Here is a 21,354-nt window from a genome sequence, read left to right on the forward strand (position 1 = left end):
GGCTTGGTTCTGGGTACCTTATTTCTCCATGGTTCTGTGTTAACAGGGATGGTGTGAGCCGTAATTTTTGATGTGGAACCAGTGAGAGATCTAGTAGTGTGGTGAATCACGGCTGACGTGCCCATGTGGGAGCCACTAGTATTAGTTTGAGAGACTGTTGTCTGAGCTTGCGTACTACTAGTGGAATGAGTGGGAGAGGCGGAAAAGCGTACGCAAATCTGCCTGACCAGTTCATCCATATCGCATTCCCCTCCGACCGTGAGTGTGGAAACCTGGCGGCGAAGGTTGGGCATTTTGCATTTTCGTTGGTGGTAAACAGATCTATCTGTGGATGCCCCCACATTTGGAAGAATGGTTGAAGAACTTGTGGATGTATCTCCCATTCGTGAATCTGTTGTGACTGACGACCCAACAGATCTGCTATCTGATTGTGAATTCCTGGAAGGTGTTCTACTGTCAGGTGTATGTTTTGAGGAGTGGCCCATCTCCAAATGTTCTGTGCAAGCTGGGACAGTTGCAGAGAGTGTGTCCCCCCTGTTTTTGTATATCCTGGCTTGACTGGGATACGCTAGAGCTGTAGATGTGTCTATGGTAGCTCCTAGATATTGATGAACGTGCAAAGGCTCTAGGTGCGACTTGGTGTAGTTTATTGTAAACCCTAAGTCGTGCAATGTCTGAATTGTTTGTCTTGTGTGTTGAACACACTGGTTGAACGATTTTGCTTTTATGAGCCAATTGTCGAGGTAAGGGAAGACATGTATCTGTTGTCTTCTGAGATGTGCTGCTACTACTGCTAAGCACTTTGTAAACACTTGTGGTGCTGTTGTGACCCCGATGGAAGGTCTTTGAACTGCTAGTGCTGTCCTTATATGACAAACCTTAGATACTTCCTGTGCACAGGATGTATAGGAACATGAAAATAGGCGTCCTTTAGGTCTAGTGTTGAAAGAAAGCCTCCCTGTTGTAGTAGTGGGAGTACTAGTTGTAAAGTGATCATGTGAAAATGATCTGATTGTATGTAATGGTTGAGGGGCCTGAGGTCGAGAATTGGTCTTAATGTTCCGTCCTTCTTGGGAATTAGGAAGTACAGGGAGTAAACTCCTGTTCCCGTTCCTCTAAAGGAACTACTTGAATAGCATCTTTTTGTTGAAGTGCTAGAACTTCCTGCTGAAGCAGAGTTATATGTTCTGTGGACATTGGACGCTGCCTGGGTGGTATGTTTGGGGGGGTTGCTGTGAGTTCTAGACAGTAGCCATGTTGGATAATTTGTCTTACCCATCTGTCTGTTGTGATGGAATTCCAGACAGGTAGGAACTGTGATAATCTGCCCCCCACAGGAGTGGAATACTGTAGGGGAGGCAGAGGGAAGTCACTGTTTGGAAGTGGAAGAGGAGCGGTTGTTGTTATTACCTTTACCTCTTCCCTTATTATTGTTGCCTCTGTATCCTCCTCTAAAGTAGCCTTTGTTAGAGGAGGTCTGTGTGTGCGTCTTAAAAGATGATGTTGTATCTGTGCCGGTCTGCTTGGAGCCTCCTCTATAAAAGGAGCAGCAAAAAGAACTTCTAGTCTGTGTGGCTTGTAATGCACCCATAGACTTAGCTGTGTCCGTGTCTTTCTTCATCTTTTCTAGTGTGTGGTCTACTTCCGGCCCGAACAACTGGCTCTGATTTAAGGGCTGGTTCAAGATGGTAGTCTGTACCTCTGGTTTAAAACCTGAAATGCGTAACCACGCATGACGTCTGAGTATAACACTAGTATTGACTGCTCTGGATGCTGTATCAGCTACATCTAGTGCACATTTAATTGAGGCATTGGATATTAATTTGCCTTCTTGTAAGAGCTCTGCTGCCTGATCTTTGTATTGATCTGGGAGGTGCTCCATTAGTTTTTAGGTCTCCGGCGTTAACCGCGCAAAGCGCGGTCTCGCCAGAGACCTATTGTGACCGACTCTGCTTCCCAGGAGAGGGGACAGGAGCTGGCCACGCGCAGGGAATTGAGCGGGCCACGCGTATGCGAACGCGCTCTCTGTGGCCAGCTCCTGTCTCCTCTCCTGGAAAGCTCCAAGACCCACGCATGCGCACACACAGACACACACACACAAGCGCCCATGCACGCACACACATACATACAGAGACATACACGCCCCCCACGCATACACACATGCGGCACACACACACAAGTGCAACAAGCCCCCCCCCCGGTCGCACACACACACGAGTGCACCTAAACCCCCCAGCCTTTTTCAACTTACCGGGCCAATCTCGGGGGACTCCGCTCTCCGCAGGCGGCAGGCACCGGGCATGTGGAACACTTGCGCTACCTCCTTCTGGCGGCCCCGGGGCTCTCCACCGCTCACAGGAGCCGCGAGACGCTTTCACTCCGCCTGCCTCCTCTTCCGGTCCGGACGCGGCCACACCCCCGTCACAGGCGACCTTGCCTGACTTCCGGTGAGGCTGCGCATCGTTCGCGGCACTTCAACGCTCCACCCCCCCCACCACCACAGAACAGGACCCAGGAACAATTAACAAGCTAGTGGTGCCGAGCACAGCTCCTTGTCAAGCAGTCACTGTAACGGCCTCGCTGTGTAGCCTCGGAACAAGAGCCCACGTACAGCCGCATGGGTAGTGCTGGATTTACGCACATCCAGAGGCGGCCAGGCCGTGGAGACAGGCTCCGCCGGGCCTGCAGGGGCTTTCCTGGCTCGTGGTGACGCCGAGGCTCGGGTCATGTGAAGGGTCAAAGATGCGTTTCCTTGAAATGGGAAAAAGCAGCGGCTCTGAATAGCTGCGCCTGTGAAAAGAGCTGCATCAGCGCCTTCGGGAGCATTCAAAGATAACACGGAAAGCACGCGCAGCAGCAACCAGGGGTTATGTGCAGGACTGAAGAACGGGATGATTTTCCCAAACTATGTCCGAAGTTCCCTCCTTCAGCCCAGGTCCATTGCCTCTTCAGAAAGAATGGAGCCCGGTGTAGTTCGAACGCTGCACCCACACACTAAAGGATTCGTTTCTATGAGAACCTATTTATTTATTCCAAGATGTATTGCAAGAAACACTCCGAATGGAAGTAACGGCGTGCATACCATGTGAAGCAGTATAAAACCAAGAAAGGTCCGAGGTGGGGTAGGGTGGGCCAAACCAAGTTAAAACTAGGTCGACAAAGAGAATAAAGCATGGTGGGGAGGTAGTCACGCCCAGGTGCTAGGAAGTACTGGTTAGGCATCTGATTGACTGAATAAGGACAGGAAGTTTGTCAGTGCTTTAAATGGAAATACAAAAATGGAGGTATCACTTTGTAGAGTACATGTTTGCTCCAGAGAAGTGCCAGTACTCTCCCATTAAATGTACTGAGGAGTGCTGAGAAGTGCAGGTACTCTCCCTTTCAAATTAAGAAGTGCAGGTACTGAGTACCGGCCCATTTAAAGCACTGATGTTTGCGCAGTCAAAAGAAGCACAGAATTATCTGAGAGGCATGGCCAAAAGTTGGGACTCTAGGACTCTTCTGAATTTGGAGTGATGCATTTCCAGTATGAGGTGGTTAGGCAAGGAATTACGGGGGGAAGTATAGTGCATAAGCCCACAGCAAGACTAATGTTGGGTGTATCAACTACCAACTGTCATCTTATACATATTTGTAGTTTTATGCCAGCATGCATCATTGCTACTGTGTAGAAATGCTTAGGTTCAATGGAGTAACACACTACACACACACACACACACACACGACACGCACAACACACAACCACACACACAACCACCCACACACAACCACACCACAACAAACACAACCACACACACAACCATAAATACAACCACAGAAACACAACCACACACAACAACACACACACACACACACACACAACCACACACCACCACACCATCAGTGAACACTTTCACCAGACACAAACACCATCAGTCATCAGTATACGCTTTCACCGGGCACAAACACCACCAGTGCATGCTTCCACCAGGCACACACCACCAGACGTCAGTGCACACTTTCACCAGTCATCCACATACCATCAGCCGTCAGTGCACGCTTTCACCAAGCACACATACACCACCAGCCGTCAGTGCATACTTTCACCAGTCACACACACCACCAGCCAGCAGTGCACACACCACCAGCCATCAGTGCACAATTTCTACAGGCACACACACCACTAGCTATCACTGCACACATCAATTGTTAACGCATCCACAATTAACTATTGCAGTAATCGCAGTATGGCACACTTTACTTTTAAACATATTCATCTAAAGTGCAGCATGCCACCATTGCTACAAAAATAAATACACTTTTTAGTGGCCTACAATTTATTGACTTTTGTTGCAATTAGTGTTGCAATATTTAGCAATGCCAAAAGCTCAAACTTAATTACTGGGAGACCTATTGCATTGCAAATGCTTGTTCTAAATGGTAGTAGTGAGCCCTGTCATAGCTAGAGAGTAAGGCTTGTGTGTTTGCTATGCGCCATATGTTTGTTGCCTGCGCATAAATCCGTTTCCCTGACGCATCAATAACTTTAGATTCTTTGTCAGGCGGGGGCGTGTCACCAGAGGTCTGGGAATTGGCTCTTTTACGTGCATTAGACACTACCAAAGAGTCTAGTGGCAGATGTCCCTTAACCGCATCGCTGCTGCAGTGATTTTTGCGCTGTGCGGCATTTTTAAAAATACAGCGTTACATGACGAGCTCAGCTCGTCATCAGCACACGCCACCCGTGGCTGATGACGAGCTGAGCTCGTCATCAGCAGCGAAGGGGTTAATATAGACTGGATCAGATGGTGCTGGTCTGTACTTCTTTTCTATTCTCGGATTTAACATCCAACATCGTACCGGGTCTTTAGATATGTCTGGAGCATGTTTAATGACTCCTTTGATCATGGGTAGTATTTGCGTAGACCTTTGTGACTGCTCAAATGTGTTCAGTAAAAAATCCTCATCAATGGTATCAGAGTGCATTGGAACCCCATAGTAAAGGGCAGCTCTAACCCAATACTATCTTCTGGAGGGGAAGGTTTTGATGGGTAGTACTGAGGATCAGGAATGTCTGGCACATTGTGTGGTGGAAAACCATATATATCGTCATCATTAGGATATTCTGGATTGACATCTTCATCTAAAGGGTGTGCATGTGGCTCTGGTACGTCATTCCCCCCACCTAGTTCATACTCCTCGTCAGTGTGGTGTGATGATGCAGGAGATTGAACAGGAGAAGCTATAGGTTCAATATAAGGAAGGATAGGAGAGGAAGAAGGTGAAGGAGAGGAAGGGTGCATTGGAGAAGTTGAACAGGAACCACAGGTAGAAGTGGTGTGTCTGCTGGTCTCTTCTTGTAAGGAATTGCTTCCACATGTCCAGTTTTTGGATTGATCTAGAACTTTTTCTGTTTAGGATCTGGTCTGAACAGTTCCTCCTCCTCTACAATCTTCTTCGGCGTCGATTTTTTCAGTGCTGATAGGGGTTGTTTAGTGTTTTTTGCTTTCGGAGGAGTTATCGAGTCCTGTGGCAAATTTTTCGGTGCCGAAGGTGGTTTCGGCTCAGTAGGCTTGTTAGAGGGGTTAGGTATCTCTGTATCAGGCATTGGAGTCTTTGGTACCGATGTTGGAGATTTCGGCGTGGAGACAGGTCTTGTTGGCCCTGCAGCTTCGGACTCTGGCTTTCCATCTTTATTTTTGGAACTGGAATGTTTCGGAGTCGAAGCTTTCGGATCCGGTACAGTTTTTGGCTTCGGCACCGATGTGTCTTTTGGTTTGGGTGCCGAAGGATCTTTGTCTTTGGGCATTGAAGGGCGTCTTGGCTTCGGTGTCGAAGGATGTTTCGGTGCCAATGGAGGAGGTGGAATTGGCACATATGGTTTCTTCGGTACCAAGGCACCGGAAGGGGTAGTCTTTTTCCTCGCAGCCGAGCCCGAAGGCGGGGCATCTGAGGGTAGATTTCGGTCTCGACTGGGCCCCATGGGCGGAGTGCCGACCGCTGCCTTTGGCTTGGGTAGTGTATGTTGTGCAGGGGCAGGAGTACTCACGGGCTGCCGAGATGGAATCGAGTCGTCTGAGTCCTCTGCCCCCGATATGATCTGGAGATCAGACGAGTCTTCCTCAGCGACGAGTGGAGCCTCGTCCTCGGAGATATCTTCGAGTGAATCCTCGTCCCCGGAGACGTCCTCTCCGACGATCTCCTCCTGAAAGATGGCCTCCGGTGCTGGCGCTGATCTCCTCATCTCGTGTCGACGGGCCCTCCGATCCCGAATGGTCTTCTTCGATCGGAAGGAGGCAAAGGCTGTGCAGGTCGACTCGTCGTGTTCCGGTGATAGAGGTTGCAGACCTCGTGATGGTCGCTGTGAGGGAATTTTGCTCGACATACCGGGCATCTCTTGAATGGAGTTCTGTCCATGAGGCGTAGGCCGTACGGCGCCAATAGGCCCAACGGCCCGCGTCGACGCACCGGAATGTAGCTGGTGATGTTGCAAAAAAGTGATCTGAAGTGGATAATGACGAACTTTATGAGGATGGTTGAGCAAGAGCGGGAATATGTGGAAATGAATAAACCTCTTGTTAGATCTATTTATGTTTTAAAGACTACTCCACACCTAGAACCGTACCTCAGAATTGTATCTATACCATATCATCGACATCTCTTAATTAGATTCAGATTAAATATTGTTCAGTATACCCTGGGTATTTCATATGTGTGGGGGAAACCAGACTTTATACCCCCCTGTAGTTGTGATAACGTTTTTCCCCAAACCCTTCTCCATTTCATTATGTTTTGTCAGCACTATTCTGACATCAGGAAACAACACCTAGTGCCTCTGTTAAGAGAAGCAGGATTTACCCAAGTTAAACCAGCACTGATGTTTTTACAACTGTTAAGCACCCCGAAAGTGATGTTTGGGGTTGCTAGCTTCCTGGTGGCTGCTGTGCGTAACAAGAACAAGAGAGTGGCACTTAGAGTCTTGGAGAAGAGTTAATATCCCTCTGTCAATGAATTTTGGTATTTTTAACTTTCAGATATGCCCATTAACACTATTTTGCTTTTGTGTATTTTTTTATACGTTATATGTATAATAGTGTATATTAATGATAAATATTTTAATGCTTTTTAATATTTTTGTATAATGTACTTCTGTAACTGCTTTTATGATTTTAATTAATCGAAATAAAGTGCTATTGACTTGACTTGACTTGATGTCGAAAATGTTTATATAAAGTTTCACGCTTCGAAGTTGCTGAAAAAGTCTTTTCTAGCCGGAGCGGAAAACTTTCATCCGAACCGAGTGGCGGAAAAAAACAATCTGAGGATGGAGTCGATGACCATGCGCAGTATTGTCCAAGGGAGGAGTCCCCTATCACGTGACTACAAAGACTTCTTCCAAGAAGACAACAACCTGCAATCATCCGAGCCCATCACCAGGTGGCGATCTATTGCTAAGTGTACGATCTGCAGCTCATATGCCTTGAACATGAAATGGTAATTTTATTTTTCATCCTCTTGTCCTGAACCGAGTATCAGGACTGGGGCATGGCCATGGCTGAATGACAGCAGCAGGGAGGAGGGTAGGCTGTTTGTGCTCTTTTTAAAGTGCGCATGTCTCTTTGACCGGCCATCTTGCGATGGCCAGCCAGACATAACCAATTTGAAACCTCTAACTCAACTGTCTTAAGACAGCTAAGTTAGAGTAAGTGCAGGCCTCCAGGGCTGGGAAGCGCTGAGTGAGGCTACTCGCTCCAATCAGGGCACGGCTCACAGCCTGAGAGCAGCGCCAGGAATGGTGCCAACCCAGCAGGATGCAATTCATCGGAAGATATCCGGAGCTTAATAACCGGCACAGTAGATGCCAGCCACCACTTCTCTTGGGGCAACATAGAGCAAGAAGCTTAGGCTGAAGGTTGTTTGGCACACATCCATCCTTCTTATGGAATAGCTGTGTGCCATAGAGGTAGCTTCTGCCAGCCTTGCAGCAGATACTATGGTAACCCTATGAAAAATATCCCTCTTGCTCAAACTCACCCACAACCATACACATTCTAAGAATGCATGGAATAAGGGAAATGAAATCGGAGGAAACGGATGAGATGTAAAGCCCAGCACAATCAATTATTTGTCTGCATGCCAGACGACTGAAAACCCTCTTTCACGGATATGCCGGTCATTCACCTGGCTGACAGAAGATGATGCTTGAAAAGAAATATCAAAGTTGAGCGACAAAACATGCTTAGGCAGTTCAAGCAAGCATTAGGAATACTGAGCGGAATCACCTCTTTTCATATTTGCCTTTAAATGGTGTCCTTCCTTGAAGAAAAATGTATTATATGCTCTTCCCAATATTATTGTATATGTGAATACAAGCATTGCATTTAAAGTTAGTTTGTAGTTGTCCATGCATGTGAGAGTTGCACAAATAAATTACATTCAGGAACACTGGTTATATCATCGATTTAATGCATTTCATGAAGATGATTATTTTAACCAAGTTCACATTTTTTACAACTGTGATAGGCTAACCATTGTTTTAATGTTCTAGATTACGTGATTCCCAGGCTTTCATGAAAGGGTCTTCCTTGCCTTATTGTCTTGATATAAATAGAGGGGGGCATGTTACACTGCGCACACCCAACTCCCTTGGAAGTAGAGGGTCACAAGCCTCCACCTGCATCAAATGATGGCAAGCATCCAACAGGAAAGATTTAACATTACCCTGCATAAAAAAAGTGTGTTGAAAACAATATCTAACGCAGTTCTATTTGCACCAGTTTAAAAAAAGAAAAATCACCTTTGGCATCAAGTGTACCTGTACTTTTCTGATGTTGACATTTACATGTCAGCAGCCAGTTCTCTGGAGAACATTTTTCCTATGTATGCACAGACAGGAGGCCTGTGCAATTGCAGCATTACTGCTGCCCCAGACAAAGTGCATGTCAGATTAGCTGGCTGTCTACAGCCATCCTATCTGTCATGTACACTGTAGACGCAGCAATCTAAGGGCTGTAAAACAGCCGGAAGATTGCAGGCACAGGCCTCAGCCTCAAAATGAGAGCTTGGTTAGCCTGCTCCAACCAATCCTGGAGCTGCTCTCTTGCTGAAAACAACATGAAAGCAGCTCCAGGGTTGGTTGGATTCGCATTCCACGAGCAGGAAGGAAGTCTTTCCCTTTCCTGCTTGTGGACACAAGGATCGCCGGGAAAGAAGTGCTGCACCAAGCGGGAGTCGCCACGTTTAAGATAGGCTGTTTTATTTATTTATTTATTTAATGGCATTTGTAGAGCGCGTGCAATTACCCGTAGGCGTCTCGGCGCTAGTATGCAATGCTGTCTATCCCTGATCAGAAGGTTAGTGGCTGGGTTTACTGGTTGAATAACCACGTCTTCAGTTTCTTTCTGAACTGGAGGAGTGTGGAACTTATTTTAATGTGGTTCGGTAAGGCGTTCCAGATTTTGGGGGCTGCGATAGAAAAGCGGCGGTCACCCCATGAGACTGTTCTACTTCGTTGAACCACCAGTTGGTTAAGCGAGGAGGAACGAAGTGTTCTGGACGGATTATAAGGAATTAGTAGCTTTTTGAGGAAGCGCGGTCCTTGATCCTGCAGGGTCTTATAGACTATGCATAGTGCTTTGAATTTAGCCCTATTTTGGATGGTTAGCCAGTGGTAATCTTTCAGGGTGTCCGAGATGGGAGCAAACTTGGGTTTTTTGGATAGCACGCGTGCCGCTGCATTCTGCACAGTCTGAAGCTTTTTCGTGACTCTGCTTTGTGCATTGAGCAATAGACCGTTGCAGTAATCCAACGATGTCAGGACCAGGGAGGTGACTAACGTCTTGGCTGCTGAATCTGGTAAATAAGGGATGATCTTTTTTATTATTTTGAGCTTAAAATGGGCGTTAGCTGCCACCTTATTTGCATGGGCCATGAAACTGAGCTTGTCATCAAATGTCACTCCTAGGTTTCTGACCTTAGCGGTGGGGGTAGGAGGGACACCAAGAGCCGATGGCCACCAAGCTGCCGACCAGGCTGGCAGAAGGTTGCCAAAGATGACCACCTCAGTTTTATCGGAATTGAGCTTCAGGCAATTTCTTGCCATCCACTCACCGATAGCAATCATCCCCCTTTGGAATCTTTCTGCCACCTCCTGTCCATCGCCCTTTATGGCCAAAACCAGCTGGGTGTCGTCAGCGTATGAGGTGAGGCTCATCCCGTGTGCTTTGATGACACTAGCAAGGTCCGACACATAGATATTAAATAGTGTCGGACTGAGGGATGAGCCTTGGGGAACCCCACACGGCAACGACAGATCCGCTGATTGGAAAAGACCCATGGTGACCGCCTGGGTTCTGTTGGCCAGGAAAGAGGCAAGAAGATCCTTGGCAGTAAGCTGAATACCCATCCTTTCGACACGGTCGACCAAGATCTTGTGGTCGACCGTGTCGAAGGCCGCTGAGAGATCAAGAAGGACGAGCAGTGCTGTTCCTCCCTGATCACGGATGACTCTTATGTCATCAGCTGCCTTGATGAGAGCAGTTTCTGTTCAATGGTGTTTACGGAAACCGAACTGAGTATCATCCAGCAGGTTATGACTCTCAATGAATTCCGAGAGTTGCTGGTTCATGGCCTTTTCGGTGACTTTTGCTAGAAAAGGGAGGCTCGCGATAGGGCGATAGTTTTTTAATTCACCTTTATCTAGACCAGGCTTTTTTAGCAGGGGTTTAATCAGCGTGTTTTTTAATGAATCAGGGTAAATTCCAGATGTCAGTATAGTGTTACAGACATGTGTGATAATGGGAATGACTGTGTCTGGTACGGTTGCGATCACCGAGGTTGGGCAAGGATCCAGAGCTGACCCGGCTTTGATCGATTTTACTATGCCCTTAATTTGATCCGTGGTGAGGGGTTTAAAATTGGTCATGGTGTTTTTCGGTGTGATCATTGAGGACATAGCAGGACTGCTAGCAGGGTTAGAGTTAAACGCTTGGTAGATGTCATTGACCTTCGTGAAAAAGAACTTGGATAAGGCATCACATAGTGCTTGTGATGGGGGGGGGTTAAGGTCCGGGGTGTTTCCAGAAAGGGTTTTAGCAATGTTATATAGCTGTCTGCTAGAATTTTTCGCGGTCTCTATATTGGTGGTGAAATAGTGTTTTTTTGCTGCTACTATCATAGCTTTATAAGAAGCATGTGCTTGTTTATATTTTTCCTTATTTTCGCTGTCATAAGTTCTTCGCCAGTGCCGTTCTCTGTTCCTAGTTAGTTGTTTTTGAATTTTCAGTTATTTTGTATACCACTGAGCTTTAGGCAAATTTCTGTTCTTTGACAGAGATTTGGTAGGTGCCAACTGAGTGGTGGCTTCGGCCAACCATTTCTGAAATTGGTTGGTGGCGGTATTGGGGTCAGTGGATAGATCCGGGATGGTGTTGTTTAACAGCATCGTAAGGTCATTGGAATTGATGTCCTTCCATGCTTTAAAAGTGCCACTGTTCGTGTGAGCAGCCTTTTTTCTCGGCGAGCCTTTGATAGTGAGGCTGCTAAGAATGACTGAGTGGTCAGTCCATGTCATGGGGAGAACTGAGGCTATGCACAGACCTTCTACATTTGAAAAAATTCCATCTAGCGTATGACCTGCTTGATGGGTGGAGGTCGTGACCAGTTGACTGAGGCCCATTATTTCTAGGTCGGATATGAGGGAAATAGTGTCCTTATCGCTGCTTTGCTCCAGATAGAAGTTGAAGTCGCCCATAATTGTGGTAGATTCTTCTGTAACTATAGACTCAGTGATGTTACTAAGGTTATCAAGGAATGCAGATCTGTTCCCAGGGGGTCTATAGAGGAGCACTCCCTTGAAGTTGTAAGTAGGGGACAGCTTTATATTAAAATGCCATCGCATCCCACTACATTTTCTTACTGCTAGCCGCCACTGTCAGAAGGACAGCCACAGATTAATTTGAACTTCTAAGTCCCTCACAGGGCAATCCAGTTTACTAAGCAATGTTTTTCGTAGGGTACACACCAAAATGCCATGGGAAATAATACTTGGAGCCCTTGTTCCTTTCTTACTGTAATATTGTGATATGTATTTTAATCTTACCTTTGGTGAATTCCAGAACCTTTTTACTGAAGTCCTCCTCCTTGTAGTTGAAGCCTGCAGCCGCCCCAAGCTTTGCAGTCATCCCAAGTTTTTCCTTAGCGCCTGCTGTAACAATGGGGATCGCGCCTGCCAATCGGGTCAGCTGAATTGCCGCTGTCCCTACACCACTGGCTCCAGCATGGATCAGCACAGTCTCTCCCTTTTGTACTTTGCCTGCATCAAAAGGTATGAATAATATTACAAGCAGTTATCTACTATGTGATATCAGAGTGAATCCTAATGTAGTAGAGCAGTACAGTATAACAGCTAAACACTATTTGTTGAGTTGAAGTACTCACTGTGTCTAGAGACACCCAGCAGATGCCTCTATACACTCACTAGTGGAGGGCCAGATGTATCAATTAAATAGTGAGAAATTAACAATTCACTCAGCACCACAATACTTTGTATGCTGCAATCTACTCAAGCCCATCAGGCCACTGGCCTCTCTTGATTGCATTTGACATCAAACATTCTATCCAGCCTTTGGTTTTCCCTTATGGATTTTGTAGGCACTTCTAACCTACGACATAGTACATGATGTGTACTATACACCTAAGAATTTCTGCTCTAGAAAGCTGGGGGAGATGGGTGATGCCCAATGCTCCTCAGAAAGGTATGCACATTTAGTCCTTACCATGGAAGAGAAAATCATTTGCAATTTTAAAAGACCCGAGAGAGAATAACATAGGGTAAAATGAAGGCAGCAATGAAAAGACAAAAATATTTAATAGTGGAACCACAAAAAATAGAAAATAATATCAAAGGGGTACAAGGCCAGGACACCAGCTGAGCCTGGCATGGGGCATCATATGCAGGGTACAGGGTACCACTAGAATGGATAAGAGAATGATAGCTCATACTTTGACCACAGGATAGTACTAAATTAAAAAGGTGTGAGCACAGATGAAAGGAGATCAGCTTATGGAACTCTTGTACAATTAAGGAAAAAAGCATTGTAATGGCGGGGGTATTAGGCTGTACCGGGCAGACACTCACCAGACGATCAGAGAAGGTAGGTAGTGCTGTCACTGCATTATGAGGTATTATATGGTGGTATCAAGTATGACCTACAACAAGGTTTTTTAGTATGTCCTAACAAAAGGAGGCATTTAATGTAAAAAAGTGTAGTGCTGTGATGCATGATCAGTAGTTTTCAGTAGTGAGTAAGCCCCCTTGATAATCCAAGAAGCCAAGCAGAGCTATGATTTACTTTTTGATCTTTATCGATAAACTCCAAATATATAAGCATGATTGCCTAGATTTACTTAAGTCAATGCTACAGCTGTAAATGCTTACTTGCCAGCCTCAGAACAGAAACCCCCTACTATATGGTAGTCTTCATAGCCAGAAAGAGGTCATTGGGGTCACTGTTTCCTAACCCACACTTCCAGCTGCTCGCCAGTGCTCCATAGTATGCCTTCTAAAAATATGCAATCAACTAAAGAGAGCTGCATTGGATCTAAACTCTTCCTCTGCAATATGTAAGCAGGAGAAGGCGCACTCTGTTGTGGCAGGTCATCTTTGCTTTCAAGAGGCTCCCTAGATTCCTTACTCTACATGGCTGGCTGGTGAAACCTATTCAGAACAATGTTTAGACAGCTCTGGAAAGTGTGCCGCTCTATACCCAACTTGGGGTTCACCATCTATCCCTGTAAATCCCATCTGGTTTCATGCCACACACATGGGGGCAGCAAAACAGTTCATTTGTGACAAAGTCAGTGTCAGAATGGAGAGCGCAGGCCCCATCACCTATAGTATTCATGTTGTTCCTTTGGTAAGTTTGCAAATGAGAACTCTTCAGCAGCATCAAGCTCTAAACAACTTCCGTCCAGCTGTCAAGAGGAGTAGTCAGCCTTGTGTTGGAGTCTCTCCAGTCTTGGAGACCATCCAGGTTCTGTCCTTTTCTTACTCCGGTGTGTCAATTCACGACGTCTCAATTTATCTTGGTAAAACTAAGCTGAAATGCATATTAACTGAAGCATGTGATAGACCATTCTTGATTATTCAGGAAAAGCTCTTCACATCAGCCAACTAGAACTTAATTCCATTTTCCTGGGACTCACATCCTTGATTTCTCTACTCTGGGGAAAAGTATTTTCAAGTCCTTATGGAAAACTGAGCAGCAATAGTTTAGTTGAAAAAGAAGATCTATCTATCTAGAAGATACTTTGAGCAGATTCTATCATGCATCGCAGAAACGGGTGGTAAGTCACATTGCGTTCGTTTTTAGGAACAGTAGCTTTCCTTTGTGGTCACAGCTTGCCCGAAGTTTGCCATTTGTTTTCAAACAGAAGTGGAAAAGTCGTAATGCTTTTCAACAGATTCCTCTCATGCATCTAACCAGCTCGATATTGAAGAGCAGCAATTCAAAAATGACAGTGCTTGTCCCATTTGGGCCTTGCTAATTTTGGGTCACTCTTGCTCCTATTGCAGGACAACTTTCCAGATCTGCATCAGATTCAAGATCTCCCAATTCACTAAAGGGGTCTGACATTTCACTTCTCCATTCGGTTGTCAACCTGACAGCCTGTCCATGCCATTTCTGAATTTAAGATCCTGGTTACTAGTTTTCAGACTTTTAGGAGCTACAGAAGATAATACTGACATCATATGTTCTGCTAGATAAACATCAACTGAGATGCAGTCTTGAAGCAAGTGGATTAACGTCTGCTACTGGGCTTTGGATGAGACTTGAATCCTCCGTAAACTGCACGTCTAGCAACATAATCTTAGCATATTCTTGCAACAATTATCTGTAAGCTACTGTAGCCCTCTTAAGCACCCCAGATAATACATTATAAAATAAAAATGAGACAGCAATCCATTGGTTCAAAGGATTGTTGCATCTTCATAATCTTATTAAAGAGGCTGCTTCCTAGTCATTTCCATGCATAAATTGTTTGAGCCAACAGCTTCCAGCAACGCAAAATTACTAACATCGAAGACAACTTCTCTGGAGACAATATTCTCTGCCACCGCGATCACTGATCTTCATACTCAGTGCTATAAAAGCTTTTGTTGGATAAGGAAATTGTGATTATTCAGGTGACTGCATCTTTGATTCAAATAGTGCTAACAGAATTTAATTGAAATCTCCCTTCATTCCAGTCTAGACCCGATGAATCCTCTTTTGAGGAAACTGCACACATTTAGCATTTCAAAAGCACCGAAATGTTAACTAAAGAGAACAGATTCATTTATACATCTTTCATGTGACCATTATACAATCATACAACAGCTCGGCTATCTTAGGAGGCTTCATGCGAATTTCACTAAAACAAAGGTGGGTATGCTGGTCTTTAAAAGACCGGTACCTACTCTAGACAATTATAAGACAGCAACATGCATTGCTACTCAGGCTTTCAGTAATTATTTTTTCTGGACACATCTTCCAGGAAAAAGGCACCTCTCATCCAGAAAGTTCTGCACATCCGATCGGATTCAAGTGTGGTCGGACATATGTGCTCTTCTACCCCAGAACTGTTTGGGCATTAATTAAGATTCTCAACCAGTTCGAAAGAAAGGCAACAGAGTAAGCAAAAATGTTCAAAACGAAGATCGTAGTATTTTACAAGCTTGCGAGTTTGTAAAAAGAAAGTAGAATAGGGCAGTTGGTGCACAGGTGGGAGTAGGGTTCAGGCAAACCGAAAGACACTTACACCCTCTCAAAGAATGGTGACCGTGATCTCCGGAGATTTAATTTCTTGTAGTACTTGCCTTGTAAAACTGCCAACCTACTGTGAAAGATTCAAAACAAGAATTAAGAGTATCAGAATTATAATGGCTGTAATTTTCCTCAACTGTGGGCATCAAGGGTGTGCTTAACAGCACATGTAAGATGCTTGTATTCACACAATATGTTTGAAAGGGAATGTTGGGCTACAACAAATTAAAGCAAACAAGAGAGAGACATCAGTCAAGAAAGCAAGAATGAATGGCTCATTGACCTTTGGACCACAGACAGGAAGGCTGCCAAATGTATTTGGGAATAGGGAGGGGTCTTGGCTAATTACTGACAGGTTAGAGAGGCGTGCTGAGGGTACAGCAGCTGAACATGACAGAGCATTTTGGCAGCCAACCCAAATCCTTAAAGTTCAGGGTGAGCATATGTTTTGCATTTTGTGTATTTGGGTGCTACGTCTCTAATCTAAACCACTGTGACACGTTGAAGTACACTGAGCCTAATAAATAATGCATTGAAAGTAAACTACTAACAATACTATTTCATTTTTCTGATCAGGGATTTATGATCCGGTGCACATGGAAGAGAGATAGCTAATCCTAGTTTGAATTTACTGAGCCTGCACAAGTTAATAATGTACACTTCAAAAGTAAAGCACAACATGAAAGGGACAGCAACCCCATGACCCGGACAGCATAAAATATCCAGTGTGCCATGATCCGATAGGTGCAGAAAGGATGTGAATATGCTAAGCAAGGAGAGCATTCAATTACTATTTTACAAATACAAGTACTCAGTTGCCTCTGGAGCACTATAAGAAGGCAGCTCGGTGAAGGGGAAATAATGTTAGCCTAAGAACTATACAGATAAAGTGCAGGGGAAGAGCCATGCCCAGATAAGCTGTTTTTTTTTGCTCTTTCTTAATTTATTTGGATGTTTATTCAAAATGATCATTGAAACCAATGGGGTAAACCCAATCAATCAGTAGGACCTGGGTAAATGTATATATATAAAGAAAATGGTCCTAGACACAATTTTATAAAAGACAATACAAATGATATGAGTATTACTTATTCATAGTCAACAAAAAGTCAGACTTAATCTGCACAAACGAACAACCGGAGATGTATTCTTAGCTAATTCAGATGGAAAAGCAATGAACCCAACACAACAGTATCAAGACAAATTATACTGTAGTTTATTTACATATTCATAAAAATTGTTTCAACAAGAGGAAAAAAGGAAAGTTGGTGCTCAAGTGATGAGAAGAAAAAGGTTGTAAGCAAAGGTTTATAATAATTCAGTGCAACAAAGGAAATATTTTTACATCGCACATATAAAGCCTACCCATACACAGTATATATACACTATTATACAGGGGGACAGGGAAGGGGCTGGTGTAGGCTTTGAAAAATAAAATGGGGGATCGTCGACGTTTCGACCCTGGCGCAAAAAGGGAAGTTCACGACCTCTGCTGCGGGTCTTCTTCAGGACAGTGGGGGGACGGGGGACAGGAAAGCACCTGAAAGGGTAAGAATAAATACATTTTACAATTTAATTGGAAGGGATTCCAGTATTAAAGAATTAAAAAGGGAATGTTGGGTACATTACCGCGAAAGACTTGGAAGGTGTAGCAAGGCCACTTTTGGCATCCACCGCCGCCTTGTATATAACTATGCTCCATTAATGGCGGTAATTTCAAACTTTGGACCCTTACCTGGTCGTTTGTTTTAAACACAGGTCCACGTGAACCATAACTACGTCCTCCTCGCCTACAGCAACCGGTACATTGCTCACTGCTTTACCGGACTAGGGTGAGTTTTTTGAATTTATGAGAATTGCTTGCTGGTCACCACGTAGTACCATGGGACTGATTGAATCCTCTCTCCCTCCTGTAGCATTATTGATAACGTGAACCGTAACTACGTCCTCCTCGCCTACAGCAACCGGTACATTGCTCAGTGCTTTACCGGACTAGGGTGAGTTTTTTGAATTTATGAGAATTGCTTGCTGGTCACCACGTAGTACCATGGGACTGATTGAATCCTCTCTCCCTCCTGTAGCATTATTGATAACGTGAACCGTAACTACGTCCTCCTCGCCTACAGCAACCGGTACATTGCTCAGTGCTTTACCGGACTAGGGTGAGTTTTTTGTATTTATGAGAATTGCTTGCTGGTCACCACGTAGTACCATGGGACTGATTGAATCCTCTCTCCCTCCTGTAGCATTATTGATATTGACTACTCGTTGTATACCAACCGTTCATCAACTGAACTCGGAGTCAGAGGTGAGTCTTAACCGGGCTGCACACCTCTTGGTTGGTAATTTGGTTGTGGGATGACTGTGCCTTGGAGATGGGCTAACAGTCTCCCCCCGTTTGTTCTTACCCCTCATAGGTGTACTGCCCAACTGATCTGGCCTTGCTACAGCTTCCAAGTCTTTCGTGGTAATGTACCGAACATTCCCTTTTTAATTCTTTAATACTGGAATCCCTTCCAATTAAATTGTAAAATGTATTTATACTTACCCTTTCAGGTGCTTTCCTGTCCCCCGTCCCCCCACTGTCCTGAAGAAGACCCGCAGCAGAGGTCGTGAACTTCCCTTTTTGCGCCAGGGTCGAAACGTCGACGATCCCCCATTTTATTTTTCAAAGCCTACACCAGCCCCTTCCCTGTCCCCCTGTATAATAGTGTATATATACTGTGTATGGGTAGGCTTTATATGTGCGATGTAAAAATATTTCCTTTGTTGCACTGAATTATTATAAACCTTTGCTTACAACCTTTTTCTTCTCATCACTTGAGCACCAACTTTCCTTTTTTCCTCTTGTTGAAACAATTTTTATGAATATGTAAATAAACTACAGTATAATTTGTCTTGATACTGTTGTGTTGGGTTCATTGCTTTTCCAGCTGAATTAGCTAAGAATACATCTCCGGTTGTTCGTTTGTGCAGATTAAGTCTGACTTTTTGTTGACTATGAATAAGTAATACTCATATCATTTGTATTGTCTTTTATAAAATTGTGTCTAGGACCATTTTCTTTATATATATACATTTACCCAGGTCCTATTGATTGATTGGGTTTACCCCATTGGTTTCAATGATCTCTTGAGCAGGGATTCCTGCGAGGGTTGTCTTTGTCTATAATTGTTTGCATTTTTGTATGTTTGTATATCTGTCAGGATATGTCAGAGAACGAGACACTGACCTATAGTGAAGACTATATTAAAAACATAATAGACAAACAGGGAAGTGGTAGTTTCTTGGGTCGTATAACAACCCCAATCGACTCAACACTAAATGATAAGGTTAACAAATTAGAAAGACTCGAAAAAAAGCTCATCAGAACGAGATTACATGGACACTCCCTCACCCAATATCTACAAGCAAACGTCATACCAATAGGTTTGCAGGTTCGCAATGAGCCTGCGATCTTTGTAGACAACCCTAAATTTAAGGGTAAGTTCAGCTTCATCTCAAATAACTGTTCTAGACATTGGATGGTCTTGGGGGTGGAGACTGCTTTGGAGGAGGTTGAGTGTCTGATTAAAGAAATAGGAGATCTAAGAAAGGAGATTATAGAAGACTCAGCTTTGCTTAATGCCAAAGAAGCCCTAGAGCGACTGGAAGTCACATTGAAGGAGTTTGATATCTTTACGCAATCTACTAAATTGGACAAGCTGTCTAAGGATATCAAATTCTTTGATAAGAAAACTGTCTACCCGTATCTGGCAGAGGGTTATTATAATCAGGAGTCCCAGGGGAGATACAGCACTAGGGGCAGAGGGGGATTTAGGAGATATAATACTTTCTCCAATTCCTCTGTAAGTAGTGGATCAGACTCTGAGCAACCCACTGCCAGTACTTCTGAACAACAAGACCCCCAATCTGATTTTTTAGAGCAGGACCCATGGCAAGAACAGCGTGGCAGAGGCCGCCCCTGGGGCCGCCCCAAGGGACGGGGTCGAACCAACTGGAATCAGGGCAGAGGGCAAACGAATTGGAATCAGGGACGGACACGGTCCGGGAAACAGGTCCAATTCCGACAGGAATCACATGGCGAAATTCAAACTCGCAAACAACACTACAGGTGGTAGAGCCCCACGCCGTAGTCAACCAGACCAGCCCTCTGATCAACCTTTCCAATCATGTTTTGACTAATGATGAACAAAAAATCATTGAGAAAGGTTTATCTTTTGTTCCAACAAATTTGCCAAATAGTTTCAATTTAAAATTGGAACTTCACCAGTTCTTCCGTAAAGTCCGTTTGAAACATTTCTTCAACAAAATACCACACCAGCCAGTATTTAGTAATACTGGTCTGAGACCACCCTCAACCTTTACACCGCCCTCTCAGATGATGCCACATAAGGTGTTAGCATATGAGCAAATTGTAATGAGTGATATAAACAAACTACTGAGGGACAAGAAATATGTGAAGTATAATGTTTCTAAACAGGAAAGAACTGCTCTTCAAAATCTGAAACTAAATCAGGACATAGTGATCAAGCCCGCCGACAAAGGCGGGGCAATTGTAATTCAGAATAGGGATGATTATACAAAAGAAATTTGTAACCAGCTTTCGGTGGCTGAAAACTATATGAAACTATCAGCTAACCCCACCAAGGACATTGCCGTGGCCATTAAAAAGGTCACAGATAACGCTCTACTTGAGGGTTTTATCACTAAACACAAACACGAGTACCTTAATAATACTCACCCTCGCCTACCAACGATCTATACCTTACCGAAGGTACACAAAAGGCACCATAATCCACCAGGGAGACCTATTGTGTCTGGGTGCGGCTCAATTCTTGAACCACTCTGTAAATTTATTGACATCTTCATCAAACCCATCGCAGAGAATACAGCCTGTTACCTTAGGGATACCATGCAGGTGATCAAGTTGGTGGATGAGAAAGCATTCAATCCCACCGAAGAATTATTGGTTACTATGGATATCACCTCCCTGTATACCAACATCCCACAACATGCTGCCTTGGAGGTGATAAGAACTGTGTTGGAAGACAGAATTAGGCCACACCGAGTCCCTACCAAGTTTATCGTAGATCTGTTAGAGATCGCTATGAAACGTAATTTCTTTATCTTTGATGGAGATTACTTTATGCAGATAAATGGCGTAGCCATGGGGGCTAGTTTTGCCCCAAACTTGGCAGTGATCTACATGGATCATTTTGAACACAATTGGGTCCTCTGTGACAACAACCCACATAGAGGGAATATCACTCTATGGCGTCGTTATATCGACGACGTCCTGCTCATGTGGAAGGGCTCAAAGAATGATCTACTAATTTTTCACAATTGGCTAAACGGGAGAGATGCAAACATTCAGTTTACCATGGAGTGTAGCAACCAAGCTATAAATTTTCTAGACATCACAATTAAGGAGGAACAGGGTGTCCTACATACCACCTTGTTTCGAAAACCGACAGAGAGAAATACCCTGTTAAGATATTCCAGCCACCATCCCCGCAACCTCAGGGACAATCTCCCTTATGGACAGTTCCTGAGATTGCGGAGAAAT

General features: G+C 44.5%; 1 protein-coding gene across 2 annotated transcripts in view; it reads right to left on the bottom strand.

The window, feature by feature from the left end:
• Nucleotides 1-21,354, bottom strand: part of TP53I3 (tumor protein p53 inducible protein 3) — a 121,982-nt gene that overhangs the window by 16,009 nt on the left and 84,619 nt on the right. For both annotated transcript variants that reach the window (XM_086926269.1, XM_086926270.1), the window contains one exon: nucleotides 12,080-12,292. In XM_086926269.1, the coding sequence (XP_086782395.1) occupies nucleotides 12,080-12,292 (213 nt within the window). The remainder of the gene's footprint in view (nucleotides 1-12,079; nucleotides 12,293-21,354) is intronic.

Source organism: Lissotriton vulgaris, chromosome 6 (genome assembly GCF_964263255.1).
Source record: "Lissotriton vulgaris chromosome 6, aLisVul1.2, whole genome shotgun sequence".
Taxonomy (NCBI): domain Eukaryota; kingdom Metazoa; phylum Chordata; class Amphibia; order Caudata; family Salamandridae; genus Lissotriton; species Lissotriton vulgaris.